The sequence below is a fragment of the Oncorhynchus nerka genome, linkage group LG13 (genome assembly GCF_034236695.1).
Source record: "Oncorhynchus nerka isolate Pitt River linkage group LG13, Oner_Uvic_2.0, whole genome shotgun sequence".
Taxonomy (NCBI): Eukaryota; Metazoa; Chordata; class Actinopteri; order Salmoniformes; family Salmonidae; genus Oncorhynchus; species Oncorhynchus nerka.
In genome coordinates this window covers 36114191-36132449 of record NC_088408.1, presented here as the reverse complement: position 1 = coordinate 36132449, position 18259 = coordinate 36114191, and the positions used below count along the sequence as shown (strand labels likewise).

The 18259-nt window shown below is 42.1% G+C and overlaps 1 protein-coding gene across 2 annotated transcripts in view; it reads right to left on the bottom strand.

Moving 5' to 3' along the window:
• Nucleotides 1-3548, bottom strand: part of nkain2 (sodium/potassium transporting ATPase interacting 2) — a 179133-nt gene extending 175585 nt beyond the window's left edge. For both annotated transcript variants that reach the window (XM_029676846.2, XM_065026367.1), the window contains exon 1: nucleotides 2335-3548. In XM_029676846.2, coding sequence (XP_029532706.1) covers nucleotides 2335-2388 — 54 coding nt within the window. In that variant the 5' untranslated portion in view covers nucleotides 2389-3548. The remainder of the gene's footprint in view (nucleotides 1-2334) is intronic.
• Nucleotides 3549-18259: the final 14711 nt, after the last annotated feature.

Below are 18259 nucleotides of genomic sequence, written 5' to 3'. Positions count from 1 at the left end.
CGTTACTCATTGTGTATTTATTATCCGTTTTATTATTACACGTTTTACTTTTACATTCTTTTTCTGTTCTTTCTCTCTACATTGTTGGGAAAGGCCTGTGAGTAAGCATTTCACTGTTTGTCTACATCTGTTGTTTACGAAGCATGTGATGAATAACATTTTATTTTATCCCCTAGCTCTAACATTAACCCTAACCTTAACCCTTAGCCTAGTTAACGTTAACCACCTCAATTGAATTTGTAACATATCATACATATCATGTATACTTCGTACCATTTTGTATGAATTGTAATGCATAACATATCATACGGAATTTACGATGGACATCCACATATTAATACCAACTTAACATATTTTACTAATTTGAGAGTCCTGAATTTTCGTTTACTATGTTACGCTACCCCTGAGTCCAGGTTGCTTTTGGGAGATGCATGAGGGTACTAGCTGGTCACTTCACTACAGCCTACGGCAGGGTATGCCACCCTAAAAGTCAAGTCCTCTGTGCTAAATCAATAACTGGAAAAATCGCCAGTGGCCTAGTACGACCGAATCCACAATTCAGAGTTCAAGCGGATCATTTGATCATCACAACTCAGAGGAGAGTGGGAATAGGATCATTTGGAGTGTTGAATTACACAAAGGTTTGCGCTCACACTGCTCCTCCCGGTGCTCACTGACTACACGCACAAGAGGCTCCTTACCAGCTGTACCACTGGGGGCTGATGCCAGGGAAGCATGGTGAAATGGAGGGGCTGGGGTGTTTTTGTAAATGGCTCCCTTCCATAGTCACATTTAGAAATGCCTAACGCCTTGAGTCATGTTGAGGTTTTATTACAGAAGGCTGCAGGAATAATGTGGAATTAGATGGGATGCAGCTGATAATGCTGTCATCAACAACTCAAATGTAGCCTACTGGAATGGATGCTATATTCTGCTTTGCCAGTTACCTGGAGAATTTAATCAGATTCAGTGGCTGATGTCAAGTGAAGTGGACTATTGAGGGTGTGGCTGTATTTTTTTGGAGAGGGAAATAGCCGAGTATATGCCTCTTGCCGGGGTCGAACTGGGACCAAGAAACAGCCATGGCATTTTTTTCCTTGAGACTGTCACGCCCTGGTCGAAGTATTTTGTGTTTTTCTTTATGTTTTGGTCAGGCCAGGGTGTGACATGTGTTTTTGTATGTGGTGTGTAGCTTAGTGGGATTGTAGCTTAGTGGGGTGTTCTGGGAGAGTCTATGGCTGTCTGAAGTGGTTCTCAATCAGAGGCAGGTGTTTACCGTTGTCTCTGATTGGGAACCATATTTAGGCAGCCATATTCTTTGGTTGTATTGTGGGTGATTGTCCTGTGTGTCTTGATGTCCTTGTTAGAGGTTTGTAGACACATGTATAGGCTGTTTTCGGTTTTCGTTTCGTTTATTGTTTTGTTGAGTTTGTGTGTTGATTCGTGTTAAGTTGTTTTATTAAACATGGATCGAAATCTACACGCTGCAGTTTGGTCCGACTCTCCTTCACCAGTAGAAAGCCGTTACAGAGACTCCCACGCTGGACCATTTTCTCTCCTTGATAGTGTGTTGAAATGATCACGATCACAGATTATCGTGAAATAAACAGAAATGACTTATTCGAAATTCATGTCAGGCACACAAATAAAATAAAAATGTTGTGTCCACCTAATGATTTTCTTCATAATGTATGTGCCCAGTACACAATTTTCTTCAAAAACAATTCCAATGTATTGTGGCTAATGTTAGCTAGGGGGATAACGTTAGCTAGGCTAGGGGTTAGGGTTAGGAGTTAGGTTAAAGGGCTGATAATGGTTAGCTAACATGCTAAGTAGTTGAAAAAGTAGCTAAAAAGTCATAAGCAGCTGCAAAGTTGCAAATTAGCTAAAATGCTAAAGTTGTCTGTGATGAAATTCAAACATGCAACCTTTGGATTGCTAGACAATAGTGTTATATACTTACCCATCCACCCTGACAAACCACTCTCCTTTCGTTTTTGCCTTAATAAAGTGATACCCATACACTTCAAGTCATTGCGCTAATGCAAGTTATTATTAGCTTGTGAAACTACCTCTAACTTCCTTCATACCGGACGCAGAAATATACAAATTGTATCCACTAGTTCATCTGACTCTGGGGAAGTAGATAAAGGGCCTCGTTGCCAAAATCCCAAAGTATTCCTTTAAGTAACCCTCTGCCTTATGTAACTATACCATAGGTAACATATCATAATTATATGAGTCTCCCGTATACTATGTTACGTCGAGTCTATGAGACCAGCCTGCCCTAAGAGAAATCCATTATGCATGAAATCATTAAGATCATGAACTCACCAATTGCATGCCACATATAAAGGCCAGCGTGCATCTGCCACTGCAACAACCCATGGTGTACTGTCCACTTTGGATCTCTGCTCCACGTGGGTCACTGTAACTCTCAAATCCCCAAATATCTGCGCTGTTGGCCTGGGCAGTTGCAATGACGCGACCGCACTTTACAGCAGAGTACGTTTCAGGAGGTCCAATTCCACAATTCCAGATGGTTTTCAGTCAAAACTGTAGTCTTGTTGACATACCCATTAACTCCCCTCCGTATTTACTCCTGTCTATATTACAATCGACGGGTATCCAAGCAGAAATAGATGAAGACAATTATGATTGGTTCAACAATTTGGTAATCCTATTTCAACAAATACTGGAACAGTTTGAATTACATGTCCGGATGTTCAAAATTCAGAAAATCGGTCAGTTCTTAATTAGTAGCATTTTGATCTGGTTATTATACGTCTGAATGATCAGTCCATGGATAATCCATAAACTAGAATTAAAGAATCTGAAAAACGTTTACAATTAATGTTCGATCATACTGTACATGGTCCAGAATAAAGTGCCAGTCGGCATTAGGCAAACACAGTGCCACTTGAAGAAATTAACAGTATCAGCCTATTTCTGAAAGGGTCCTTTGCTGAGAAACAAAGCAAGCCAGTGTTGTATACGGCGATGGGGTTCTTCTCATCGCTCCTCCCTCCACTATCGGGTTGTTCGGGTACTAGTGTGCAACTAACTAGCACCATTTACTTTTCACACAGAAAGTCAAAGGGACAGTGTAGAATCCAATGTGGTCAGACGTTATTTTCTTTCCCTGCTTTACTCTCTCTCAATAGGAGGCATACCGCGAATATGAGAATTCCCGTCGTTGTCTGAAATCGGTGGAGCTGAACAGAGTCCTACTACTATCCTCCTCACAAGCGCTGTGCATCCTCAGTTGCCTGGATTTCAAAACCGATAATTGTCCCCTGTTGGAAATAAAACATTTTTCGCTTACACACAGAGCATGACTGTCCTATACTGGATATATGGTCGGTAGCACAGACAGCCCATTAAAAAGAGAGACGAGAGAGAGACGCGGTGCAAGTTGCACGGTCGCCAGCCCCACCATCTGACGCTCCAGAATGAATGAACCGCACGCAGTGTTATTCACCACAGGGAAGAGGCTGGTTTCCTTTCTCACGATGAGCCAGAGAGATGCGATATAGAGCGCAGCTGACGGCTTGGCCATCACTGAATACACTGGATTAGCCCTCTGCTCCGATTCGCAGTGGGAGTCAATGGCAGGGAGTTGAGGTGATTATAATTTGAATCATCACCTGTAAATCATAGGTGGATTGGATTTAGAGCCACAATGATGGACAGTCAGTCATCCAGAACGAAAAGTCAATTAAATTAAAAGGTCATTGACGAAGCCAAATAAATGGCATAGGCATATGCCACCCTTCATTTGTGATAATATAGGCGATAATAATAGGCCAACTTATTTTCTCAGACACTTTCATCCAAGGACATGCTGTTCCAACCAACTGAGCCATCACATATAATCCAAAGTGGCCTTTGATAACATGCACAAAGGAGTAAACTGTACTAAAAATGTCCTGTTCTTCCCCCATATTGTGTACTCTCCCCCCAGCATGTCTTTACATTGGCAAGGACAGCCATCCTGACATATATTTCTCTCTCTCACACACACACACACACACAGTGTTTATGACATGGCTTAATTATCTTGGTAATCTTGACTGACAGTATCATGTATTTACTGCCTGATATCCTGGGGGTAATGACTAGTGGCATCCATACATCCCCCTTGGAATGATTTTTAGAGAGAAATGGAAGACTGGCATATCTCGTCCAGTGTAATCTCAAAATCGTTGTCCTTGAATAACCCCTGAAACTGATACATACAGAGATATAGAGAAGGATGGGAATGTGTTTACTACTTATCTGTCTCAGCCAGATGGCTGCTGCTGGTACACTTCGGCTCTGTCACTGAAACACTGTGACATGAAATGCTGTGAATGGTTGTCATAAACAATTTGAGACAACCCGATGGGAAAGAGAAATAGTGTTGTAAGGTATACAAAGAGGCCAACAAAAATGGAGATAGCTGAGCTTGGATTGGCTTTTCAAATCAATTTTATTCATCACATCCTTCGTAAACAACAGGTGTGGACTAACAGTGGAATGCTTATTTGCAGGCCCTTCCCAACAATGCAGAAAGAAAGAAAATAGAGAAATAATAGAAAAGTAAAACATGTAGTAATACAAATAATAACAGATACATAATGAGTAATGATATACTGGCTATTACAAGGGGTACCCGTACCGAGTTGATGTGCAGGGTCATGAGGTAATTGAGGTAGATACTGTATGTACATATAACTAGGAATAAAGGGACAGATAATAAACAGTAGCAGCAGCGTATGTGATGAGTCAAAAAACGTTAGAGCAAAAACGGTCAATGCATATAGCTAGTTGTTTAACTATTTAAATAACTATTTAAGAATATATGGATTGGGGGTAGAAGCTGTTCAGGGTCCTGTTGGTTCCAGACTTGGTGCACTGGTACCGCTGACCGTACAGTTGCAGATATGACTTGGGTGGCTGGAGTCTGACAAGTATTAGGGCCTTCCCATGACACCGCCTGGTATAGAGGTCCTGGATGGCAGGGAGTTTGGCCCCAGTGATGTACTGGGCCTCATTGTCGTCTGAGATTAGGACCACCACCGTCGTGTCGTCTGCAAACATAATGACGGTGTTGTTGTCATGCATGGGTGAACAGGGAGTATAGAAGGGGACTAAGCACACACCCCTGAGGGGCACCCGTGTTGAGGGTCAGCGTGACAGATTTGTTATTGCCCACCCTCACCACCTAGAGGTGTCCCGGTAGGAAGTCCAGGATACAATTGCAGAGGGAGGTGTTCATTTCCAGGATCCTTAGTTTAGTGATAAGCTTGGAGGGCACTATGATGTTGAACGCTGAGATGTAGTCAATGAACAGCATTCTCATGTAGGCGTTCCTTTTTTCCAAGTGGGAAACGGCAGTGTGGAGTGCAATAGAGATTTATAATCAACATGCGGCATCTCATTATCCTCAATGCCCTTTCTATGTAACAGATCATCATATCTTGTTTGGTCAGTCTAATGAAGCAGTCCGTGTCTCCAGAGAAGTGTTAATGGCTACATTAACTGGCAGTAAAGCATGTGACTGTCCACCTTTGTAAAGCCTCACTAAGCCCAGACAGCATTGATTGAACTTTTTGACTTTGACTTAATTTAGAGGTGCGATAAAGCTATCTACCTTTCAACATTGAGGTTTTCACCTTCAGTGAACTTGAGATTCAGGGAGAGTGACACAGACCCAGCTGTCACTCAGAACGATGCCAGGTACTATGTGTGGATACTTGACAATCAGCTGCAGTGTTGCTGGAAATCAGGCTCCACCTGGTCGCATGATTGATTTCATTATTTCAGTGTCTTACAGAGAATACATACACACAAAGGTACCCAGTCCATATGGGCTCATGGTATGTGTATTGTATGTTTTGTCCTCGGTGTCGTCCTTCGAAAAGAGAAATACACGTCTTAAACGCCCTAAAGTCATAATACAATGAAAAATAAAACAGTAAATGAAATCAAATATCAGTTTTAAATTATCCTTGAATCCACTGCATTAAAATCAATCTATTACCATGGGCAAAAATACTGTTTAACTCTCTGACTTTGTTCATGACTTTAAAGTTATTTGAGGTCTGTGGAATCATCTCCTCCTTTGTTTTTTACATTTACATTACATTTAAGTCATTTAGCAGACGCTCTTATCCAGAGCGACTTACAAATTGGTGCGTTCACCTTAAGACATCCAGTGGAACAGCCACTTTACAATAGTGCATCTAAATCTTTTAAGGGGGGTGAGAAGGATTACTTTATCCTATCCTAGGTATTCCTGAAAGAGGTGGGGTTTCAGGTGTCTCCGGAAGGTGGTGATTGACTCCGCTGTCCTGGCGTCGTGAGGGAGTTTGTTCCACCATTGGGGGGCCAGAGCAGCGAACAGTTTTGACTGGGCTGCGCGGGAACTGTACTTCCTCAGTGGTAGGGAGGCGAGCAGGCCAGAGGTGGATGAACGCAGTGCCCTTGTTTGGGTGTAGGGCCTGATCAGAGCCTGGAGGTACTGAGGTGCCGTTCCCCTCACAGCTCCGTAGGCAAGCACCATGGTCTTGTAGCGGATGCGAGCTTCAACTGGAAGCCAGTGGAGAGAGCGGAGGAGCGGGGTGACGTGAGAGAACTTGGGAAGGTTGAACACCAGACGGGCTGCGGCGTTCTGGATGAGTTGTAGGGGTTTAATGGCACAGGCAGGGAGCCCAGCCAACAGCGAGTTGCAGTAATCCAGACGGGAGATGACAAGTGCCTGGATTAGGACCTGCGCTGCTTCCTGTGTGAGGCAGGGTCGTACTCTGCGGATGTTGTAGAGCATGAACCTACAAGAACGGGCCACCGCCTTGATGTTAGTTGAGAACGACAGGGTGTTGTCCAGGATCACGCCAAGGTTCTTAGCGCTCTGGGAGGAGGACACAATGGAGTTGTCAACCGTGATGGCGAGATCATGGAATGGGCAGTCCTTCCCCGGGAGGAAGAGCAGCTCCGTCTTGCCGAGGTTCAGCTTGAGGTGGTGATCCGTCATCCACACTGATATGTCTGCCAGACATGCAGAGATGCGATTCGCCACCTGGTCATCAGAAGGGGGAAAGGAGAAGATTAATTGTGTGTCGTCTGCATAGCAATGATAGGAGAGACCATGTGAGGTTATGACAGAGCCAAGTGACTTGGTGTATAGCGAGAATAGGAGAGGGCCTAGAACAGAGCCCTGGGGGACGCCAGTGGTGAGAGCGCGTGGTGAGGAGACGGATTCTCGCCACGCCACCTGGTAGGAGCGACCTGTCAGGTAGGACGCAATCCAAGCGTGGGCCGCGCCGGAGATGCCCAACTCGGAGAGGGTGGAGAGGAGGATCTGATGGTTCACAGTATCGAAGGCAGCCGATAGGTCTAGAAGGATGAGAGCAGAGGAGAGAGAGTTAGCTTTAGCAGTGCGGAGGGCCTCCGTGATACAGAGAAGAGCAGTCTCAGTTGAATGACTAGTCTTGAAACCTGACTGATTTGGATCAAGAAGGTCATTCTGAGAGAGATAGCGGGAGAGCTGGCCAAGGACGGCACGTTCGAGAGTTTTGGAGAGAAAATATATGTGATATGTGGCTAAAGTGCAGTTTGTATCAAATATTGCTTTCTTGTTTTAATTCTGCTTTTGTGTTCTTGTGCCAACCGTTTCAGTGTTTGAAATGAACGATGAGCGGGCATCTGAAAGTGCTGTACATAGAAATATTGATCATTTAAAAAATGAATGAAGTGCTCCAGCAAAGCACTAAACACATGCTCTCCTCCCTCTTTCATGCATTCAACTTTGGGCTCTTTCAGATGCTTCACGTGACCTGATAGGCCTATATTGCATTTTGTCTGAAATGAAATCACTTCTTTTCAATATATATAAAAAATGAAAATGTCTGACATACCACGTCTAATCTCTTCTAGGAAAAGGTCGATCTGGGATGCATATAAACTAGCCTAGTGCATTTCAAACAGGCCAGAGGATGTAGGCTACCACATCACACCACCTTTAAGGTTTATGGTGTGTAGTCGAATTCCATATAGGGGCTAGGGATCCTATTGTTGGTACGGGTACGCGCAACGCCATCGGGGGTACGCAAAAATTGGGGCAGCAGGTAGCCTAGTTGTTAGAGCATTGGACTAGTAACAGGAAGGTTGCTAGATCGAATCACCGAGCTGACAAGGTAAATATCTGTTGTTCTGCCCCTGAACAAGGCAGTTAACCCAGTTTTCCCAGGCCGTCATTGTAAATAAGAATTTGTTCTTAACTGACTTGCCTAGTTAAATAAAGGTTCAATACAATTTTTAAATGTGATTCGAATTAAAATAAATCCTCATTTATTACATTAATAGATATTAGATAGATATTATATATATATATATTTTTATCTTCACATTTTCAAACAATCCATTTATATTTTCCAACGAGGCTATACATTTGGGTGAGGTGTTTTTCTCACCTGAGTAGCCACATTTTACTCCCAAAAATAAAATGAAACCATCTAGAGTTCAGCGAAATACAGGTAGCCTAGTCGAATAATTACCATCCAATCACATTAACCGTTACTCTCTCGCGGGAATTCCACTAACGGTCCGTATGTAGCCAAACGTAGCTGCTGCTCATTCCGTTTGCGCAAAAATTGATAAATGGTTAAAAAAAGTAAGGCCCACGTCCATAGAGACACATACCAGCTCTACTGGTAGTACTGCTACTACCAGCAGTACTATACCTGCACCTGTCGACGACACAAGTTGTTCTGCTTCCACGAGCAAATCCAATGCTAGCATCAGCAATTCTACATTTGTTGTTAGCCCAGCTAGCATGGACACTGACCGTTGTGAATCTGATGCAGCCGAAGAGCTACTGCACCCATATCCGAGCGACTGCACCCATACCCGGGAAAGCACCGAACAACAGACAGGGATGTTGGACCATCGAAGAGGCGCAAATATGATGAGCACTACATTGATTTGCGGTTCACTTATATTGGTAGTAGTGCCTTTCCTCGGCCTCTGTGGTATATGTGCAAAAGTACTATCTCACAACTTGATGAAACCTTCACTCTTGCGTAGACATTTAGAGACAAAACCTGCCAATTTGAAAAATGAGCCACAATACTTTTTTGAGCGAGAATTAAGACAAATGTAGAGTAGTAAGACATGTATAAAAGTAACAGATACCATTAGTAAGAAGGGGCTAGAAGCGTCTTATATTGTGAGCTACCGAGTGGCTAGGACAGGCAAGCCCTATACTATTGTGGAGGACTTAATTCTTCCTGTTGCCGCGGATATGGCTGGGACAATGCTGGGAGAAAAGCTAAAAAAACTATACAGACATGAACTTCATCAAACAATACCGTTTCACGACGCAAGCACGTAAGCAGTTGCTCCCAACGCCACTTGGGTACACTGCCGTATCCACCGAGAGGCTCTTGCTGCCTGACAGCTTGAAAGACATTTTGGACACTACAGTGAAAATGGTTAACTTTGTTAAAGCAAGGCCCCTGAACTCTCATGTATTTTCTGCACTATGCAATGATATGTGCAGCGACCATGTAACGCTTTTACAACATGTGCTGTGGTTATCAAGGGGCAAAGTATTGACACATTTTTTTGAATTGAGAGACAAGCTTAAAGTTTTCTTTACTAACCATAGTTTTCACTTGTCTGACCACTTGCATGATGACGGGTTTCTCACATGACTGGCCGATCTGTGTGATGTTTTTTCTCGCCTGAATGTTCTGAATCTAGGATTACAGGGACTCTCCTATATTAAATGTGCGGAACAAAATTGAGGCTATGATTAAGAAGTTGGAGCTCTTCTCTTTCTACATTAACAAGGACAATACACAGGTCTTTCCATCATTGTATTATTTTTTGTGTGCAAATGAACTCAAGTTTATGGACAATGTCAAATCAAATGTTATTTGTCACATACACATGGTTAGCAGATGTTAATGCGAGTGTAGCGAAATGCTTGTGCTTCTAGTTCCGACAATGCAGTAATAACCAACAAGTAATCTATCTAACAATTTCAAAACTACTACCTTATAGACACAAGTGTAAGGGGATAAAGAATATGTACATAAAGATATATGAATGAGTGATGGTACAGAGCGGCATAGGCAAGATACAGTAGATGGTATCGAGTACAGTATATACATATGAGATGAGTATGTAAACAAAGTGGCATAGTTAAAGTGGCTAGTGATACATGTATTACATAAAGATGCAGTAGATTATATAGAGTACAGTATATACGTAGACATATGAGATGAATAATGTAGGGTATGTAAACAATATATTAGGTAGCATTGTTTAAAGTGGCTAGTGATATATTTGACATAATTTCCCATCAATTCCCATTATTAAAGTGGCTGGAGTTGAGTCAGTGTGTTGGCAGCAGCCACTCAATGTTAGTGGTGGCTGTTTAACAGTCTGATGGCCTTGAGATAGAAGCTGTTTTTCAGTCTCTCGGTCCCAGCTTTGATGCACCTGTACTGACCTCGACTTCTGGATGGTAGCGGGGTGAACAGGCAGTGGCCCGGGTGGTTGTTGTCCTTGATGATCTTTATGGCCTTCCTGTGACATCGGGTGGTGTAGGTGTCCTGGAGGGCAGGTAGTTTGCCCCCGGTGATGCGTTGTGCAGACCTCACTACCCTCTGGAGAGCCTTACGGTTGTGGGCGGAGCAGTTGTCGTACCAGGCGGTGATACAGCCCGCCAGGATGCTCTTGATTGTGCATCTGTAGAATGTGATATAGCGAAGTACTTGAGTGAGTTGGGTGCGCAATTACGCAAGTACTTTCCCGAAACGGACACAAACAACATGATTCATTATCCCTTTCATGCCCTCCAGTCCTTACCGATATCTGAACAAGTGAGCCTCATCGAAATTGCAACAAGCAGTTCTGTGAAAATGTAATTTAATCAGAAGCCACTGCCAGATTTCTGGATTGGGCTGCGCTCAGAGTATCCTGCCTTGGCAAACTGGCTGTTAAGACACTGATGCCCTTTGCAACCACGTACCTATGTGAGAGTGGATTCTCAGCCCTTACTAGCATGAAAACTAAATACAGGCACAGACTGTGTGTAAGACAGACCCTCTCCAATACAACCCAACATTGCAGAGTTATGTGCATCCTTTCAAGCACACCCTTCTCATTAACCTGTGGTGAGGTATTCACAATTTTTGCTGAACAAATAAAGTTTTATATGTAAGATGGCAAAATAAAGAGCAAAATTATTGATTATTATTATATTATTATTTGTGCCCTGGTACTATAAGAGCTCTTTGTCACTTCCCACGAGCCGAGTTGTGAAAAAAAACGAATTCTTGTGTTTAATAAATGTATCGTATAGTGTGTGTGTGGCAGGTTTACAATGATGGCAAAAAAACAACATTCGAGAGTAAGCTGACCCTAGTGCTAGAGGGGGTACGCAGCTGGAGGTTGAATGTTTGAAGGGGTACTGGACTATAAAAAGTTTGGGAACCACTGTAGAGTATTACCTATTCTAAACATGTTACTTACTTAATAGTATTTCTTCCTATGTGGACCATAAGGCTTCCTTTTCATGTATCCATCTGTAATAGAACACATAAGCACAATGTTAGCTGTGTATTCCAATATCCTGAGAGCAAATAAATGCTTTAAGAAAAGTATCCAGTACAAGCTTTGCATAGCAAATCAGCCGCCTGGCAATCAGATTGTTTTCCAATGCTGTGTGAGTATCACTGATGCTTGCAGTGCTGGTTTAATTGTCAAACCTGAAGGTGTCAGTTGAATTTGCATAATCTCTTAACATTTGCACAACACCTTATGTCTATGTTTTGCGTGCCAGTAAACGGTTGCTGGTTCATTATAATTGACAATACCAAATCATTATGGTGTGGGATATATCTGCTATCTGCTCTTCATAGAGTGCCTAAAATTATTTTTGAAAGAGCAAACTGGAAGGAAAACTTCCAATCACCTAATTATGGGAAGTAGCCTGTTATTTGGGAAGGCTTACCATCACACTTTAGGCCAGGGGACCCCTATTACCCTCAGTCATAGGCCGATTTTTCCTTGAGTGGATGGTCAGGGGGCCAGAACTAGTTATAAATAATCTGTTGACCTCGAATTGACCGCAAGAATCCCGAACAGATACACACCACCGGTCAAAAGTTTTAGAACACCTACTCATTCAAGGATTTTTATTTATTTGTACTATTTTCTACATTGTAGAATAATAGTGAAGACATCAAAACTATTAAATAACACATAGGAAATCATGTAGTAACCAAAAAAGTGTTAAACAAATCAAAATATATTTTATATTTGAGATTCTTCAAGTAGCCATCCTTTGACTTGATGACAGCTTTGCACACTCTTGGCATTCTCTCAAGCAGCTTCATGAGGTAGTCACCTGGAATGCATTTCAATTAACAGGTGTGCCTTCTTAAAAGTTAATTTGTGGAATTTCTTTCCTTCTTAATGCATTTGAGCCAATCAGTTGTGTTGTGACAAGGTAGGGGGCTATACAGAATTTCCTGGTGATTTTATGGTCTTTAATGTCCAAGACGGAAAATTCTTCATTTATTAATTGAGGGGCTGCCTCCTGCGGAGACCGGCTTTAGACTATGGTAAAACAAACATGGACAACTACCAAAATCTTTGTCCATAAATAACTGACAGAAAGAAAATGGTTGGACCACAATTTCTAGGCAAAGAATAGAGCAGTGGGCTACCCACATTTTCTTTCCATCCATTACTTTCACTTTCATACAGACATCAAACCAAAAAGTAGATGAGTTACAGAGTTAATAATAACCTTGGGCAACTTAGGATAACTCCTGTATATGGGTGACCTACATTGGCTTCATGCATGGATTTGGCATCAGCGGCATAATAATGCTATACTCTGCCTACCTGTGATTCCATTAGGAGCAATGCTGTGGGCTGATTATAGACACTCACATAATGAACCAATTAAATTCAATAACAATGCCTTCGGTGGGGTGGCGCAATAATTCATATTTGAATAAGAAAGCGCCTCATTGGGTGGCCGAGTGCCCCCTTGTGGTTTAGGCGTATCTAATCCATCCAGTTCTTTCCATCACAGTTTTTTCCATCTCAATTAGCTACAGTGTATTAAAAAATATTGCCTAGTCAGACCATTACTTCTGTTCCAGCTGGCTGATAGGCGTTATTACCTAGGTACTGTAAAGCTGTAGCGCAGAACATTTGACCAAACTTCACTTGTTAATACCCAACAATTATTTTAAACTTAATTTAACTAGGCAAGTCAGTTCAGAACAAATTCTTATTTACAATGACAGCCTAGGAACAGTGGGTTAACCGCCTTGTTCAGGGGGAGAACGACAGATTCGTACCTTTTTAACTCTTGGATTTGATCTTGCAACCTTTCAGTTACTGGCCCAAAGCTCTAACAACTAGGCTACCTGCCATCCCAGAAAATGACTGTCTTCAAAACTTATATGGCTAGTTGCAGGTGCTTTGTTTGAATTGAGAAAATGCTCCATTATTAAATGTACATTTTTTTATAAAAAGACATGCTCCATAAAGTAATCCAACAATTTTTACGCCGCCATTTTGCCTATTTCAAATCTTCTCATTGATCGAGACAGGTGTGTCATTCAAGGTTTATATCTGAGTTGAGTTCATTGATGCTACATTAAGTGCCTATTCTGGACGGGGGTGTTTTGTTAAGAGCCCAACACTTGCTCTAAACATGAACATGCATTGCTTGCGATAACATAAGGAACATATCTTTAAATTCAGCGAGAGAGAATTTTGTTACAGAAAACAAACGGAAGACAGAGTCGACTATCTGTGCTAATTAGCTATCTTCTGCTCAAAACACCTGCGTGTGAACTGAAGATGGACACCGCAAATGTGTTGTTAACTGTGTACAGTGTATGGCCCTAACTACATACTGTATGAAGTCAGCGAGGTCCAGACCTAGGTATTTTTTATGTATCTTTCTTTAAATATATACACAGTAGTACACAATAAAGAAAATCAATTACGGGTCAACATCTAAATATTAGGCTACTCCCAGCGTTGATCAAAGCTCAGAACCCTTTATATTCTCGATCCGACTAAGTTCTGATGGATCCAACATTTAATTAAATGGAATGAAACATACAGAAAACCTCTACCCAGCTAACAATTCTAGTGAGAGAGAAGGTCTTCTGGAGCCTACCAACTTGCCCACTATCTAAGGGGACCAATCTAATTGCACACGTAAAAGGATGCAAACTGGGTCACAATACCGTAATATATCATTGCTAATTTAAAGCATTCATAAACTAGGCCTACTCATAACGACAATATTCACAAATTAGCAGCACTTGGGCCTAATTCTAAACAAAACCGACGAGTGGAGCGCGCAGCTAGCTAGTACACCATGTCCTTCGCCCCAGCTTGTCCTTCCTGTAAAGTTAACAGATCTGCATGACAGTCAATCAATCAATCAATCAATCAATCAAATGTATTTCTAAAGCCATTTTTTACATCAGCCGATGTCTTAAAGTGCTGTACAGAAACCCAGCCTAAAACCCCAAACAGCAAGCAATGCAGATGTAGAAGCATGGTGGCTAGGAAAAACTCCATAGAAAAGCCGGAACCTAGGAAGAAACCTAGAGAGGAACCAGGCTCTGAGGGGTGGCCAGTCTTCTTCTGGCTGTGCTGGGTGGAGATTATAACAGTACATGGCCAAGATGTTCAAATGTTCATAGATGACCAGCAGGGTCAGATAATAATAATCACAATGGTTGTAGAGGGTGCAACAGGTCAGCACCTCAGGAGTAAATGTCAGTTGGCTTTTCATAGCCGATCATTCAGAGTTAGAAACAGCAGGTGTGGTAGAGTGAGAGTCCAAAACAGCAGGTCCGGAACAAGGTAGCACATCCAGTGAACAGGTCAGGGTTCCATAGCCGCAGGCAGAACAGTTGAAACTGGAGCAGCAGCATGACCAGGTGGACTGGGGATAGCAGGGAGTCATCAGGCCAGGTAGTCCTGAGGCATGGTCCTAGGGCTCAGGTCCTCCGAGAAAAGAGAGAGAGAGAAGGAGAAAGAGAGATAAAGAGAGAGAATTAGAGGGAGCATACTTAAATTCACACAGGACACCGGATGAGACAGGAGAAATAACCCCACCTACTTTACCGAAGCACAGCGTAGCCTAGTGGTTGGAGTGTTGGACTAGTAACCGAAAGGTTGCAAGTTCAAATCCCCGAGCTGACAAGGTACAAAACTGGCGTTCGGCCCCTGAACAAGGCAGTTAACATATAAATTCTCCCTTAGATTAATGCCCATTGCTTGAAATAAAGGAAAGTGATTATTGCATGAGTGAGCCCATAGGTTAATCAGCAAGTGTGGTAAAATTGCCTGTCATGCTGATAGGATGAAGTTAACAGGCAAATGACATTTTGCATGCTTGCTAATAGTAAAGGAAGAGGAGAGACATGATGCTGTGCTCACAACGTTACCTCATCAGTATTTATAGGGTGGTGTTTATAATGTGATAACGGAAGGCTAACTTAGTAGCGTACAGTCCTAGCTTCAAAATGGACCAATAGAAGCATAAAGAGTTTGAACACCCCCTATGCAGGAACGCACGAATTGCGGGCTGCAATATCACCTTTGTCACTAATACTGGCTCATTCGGGTGCACTTTGGGACCCACCGCGGAGCACATGACTGGCCAGTGGAATCACGAGAAGAACACAAACAAAAGAAACAACTATATTAAATTAAATTAAACATAAAGCAACCTCTACCTCGCTAACAATTCTAGGGAGAGAGAACACTTTCGTAATGTTAGCCGAAATGTTCACCTAATGTTTGAGTGACCAGTTTTTCCGTTGGTTAGGGGAACATTCTATTTAGCATAAACCTTCTGAGAACCTTTCTAGCATGTTTTGGTGTTAGTTAGGTGAACAATCTCTTAATGTCAAACAAAACATACCAAGAACATGGTTACCACGTTCTCAGAATATACCATATTCATGTTCTCGACATGTTTCATGGAACGCTGCATGAACATGAATGTTTCCAGTTTTCTGTGGGTTGGGAGAATATTTGATCAACATCCCACCAAACATACACAGAACATGGTTGCCGTGTTTTCAGAATGTAAGATATGAATGTTCTACACACATTTCATCAGTTGTCAGGACAACGCTTGAAGGGACAAAAGGAATGTTCCAGAAACCAAAAAGGGTTTCACTACAAATCACGCCTTTCTACTGTTGCAGAGTGAATCAAAGCCCTGCTTCGTGAACCACTGATCCATTCCAAGCTTTTTGTCTGTCGGCAAGGTTAGGGATACTTGCACACAGTGCTTTTAAAATAGTGTTTTCATTGTACATATTTTACACACTTTGACATACATGACTACAGTGTGCATGCTAATTTATACAGTAATTAGTATTCAACAGTCCTCACCTGGGATTTTAATGCGCCACCATGTCCGTGTTATGTATCAGTTAGTCTGGCCATTTCCATAATTGATTTGAATTGATTGACTTATTTCAGGGATCTAAGGGCATTCAGTATAGCTGTCTAATGTTGGTTGGGCATGTTAACCCGTTTGAATGATACTCCTGAATCACTATTATCAATAGAAGTGTTTCTTGAGTGTACTTTCAACAGATCTGAGATTTACTTCAAGGTGCATTCACCCTATTGCTTACAGCCTTCCACCTATCAAGTTGTTTCAGATCTACTCAAATGCCCAAGGAGGAGGGGCTACATTTTCTCTGGTTAGGGCATTCGTCATTGGCGCTAGTGGCCTGTCCAAATAAAGGATATCTCTAAGACTTGCTTATTGGGCCATTCTAGTTAGGCCCTGTCCATAAAAATCCTAACGTCTCCACCTTTGGCACATGTTTTTTTGTTGTTGTTGAGGGCCTCTCAAGTTGTGCAGCGGTCTAAGTCACCGCATCACACTGCTAGGGTTGTTACTACAGACCCGGGTTCAATCCCGGACTGTATCACAACCAGCCATGATCAGGAGTCCCATAGGGTGGCGCACAATTGGCCCAGCGTCGTCTGGGTACGGGGAGGGTTTGGCTGGGGTAGGCTGTCATTTTAAATATACATTTGTTCTTATCTCACTTACCTAGTTAAATAAAGGTTAAATAAAATAAAATAATAATATTCAGGGATTCCCAATTTGAGACCAGGGTCTCATTCTCAATCGCGTCCTGAGAACAAACAATTCACAAATCAGCATGATGATTCAATAAAACAGCAACAACAAAAAGGAAACTAATACAATACATTTCAACAACACAAATAAATTATTGCAATCAACCAAAACGCTCACAAACCTAAGTGAATTCATTCCTCATCAGCATTCTAAACTGCCAAATTGGCACCGGGGAATCAAGATGTAATAAGGATGGTAAATTATTCAGAACATGGGGGGGGCGTTAAAACTAAAGGCTGATTTACCTAGCTTGGTAGAGACATGAGGGACCTGTGAGTTAATCAACCCTGTGAGCAGGAATAGTGCCTCAAATATTTATACTTTAACAGAGAAGTGAGACATATTGGAAGCTTGTGCAGGAGAACTTTGTAAACAAAAAGGGAGAAATGAAGTGATCTATGGGAATTCAGAAAGGTCCAGCCGACCTTCTGATAAAGGATACAGTGATGAGTATTAAAGCTGTCACCTGTGATAAAGCGAAGCACGCTAATGTCAACTGCATCCACGGGTTTTAGAGTAGTGGCTGCTGCATTCTAATAAATGGTGCCACCATAATCAAGAGCTGGCAGGAACGTTGCCTGTACAACCTGTTTCCTGCTGTTCAGGGAGAGGCTTGATGTAGTTCTATAAAAGAAGCCTCCTTTAAATCTCAACTTCTTAACTAGCTCATCCATATGTCTTTTTTTTTGTCAATCCAAAAGCCCAGATATTTATAGGCAAGAATGCGCTCGACGAGAGAACCATCCAATGCATAAATGTGTATAACTATCTGAAATACTTCTACGAGATTTAGAAAACATACATTTAGTTTGTCCTGCATTTAGTACCAATTTTAAATCAACAAGGGCTTTCTGCAAAGCAGCAAAATCTGATTGCAGCCCTGGCATACCCTGGTCAGCAGTAGGGGAATAGTGTACATAAGTGTCCGGTTTTTGCAGATAGACCATTATTACCTATATAAATAGTAAAGAGGACAGGTCCCAAAATCGACCCCTCTGGGACACCTTTAGTAATAGGACGTAACTTAACACCATCAGAAAGCACAACTTG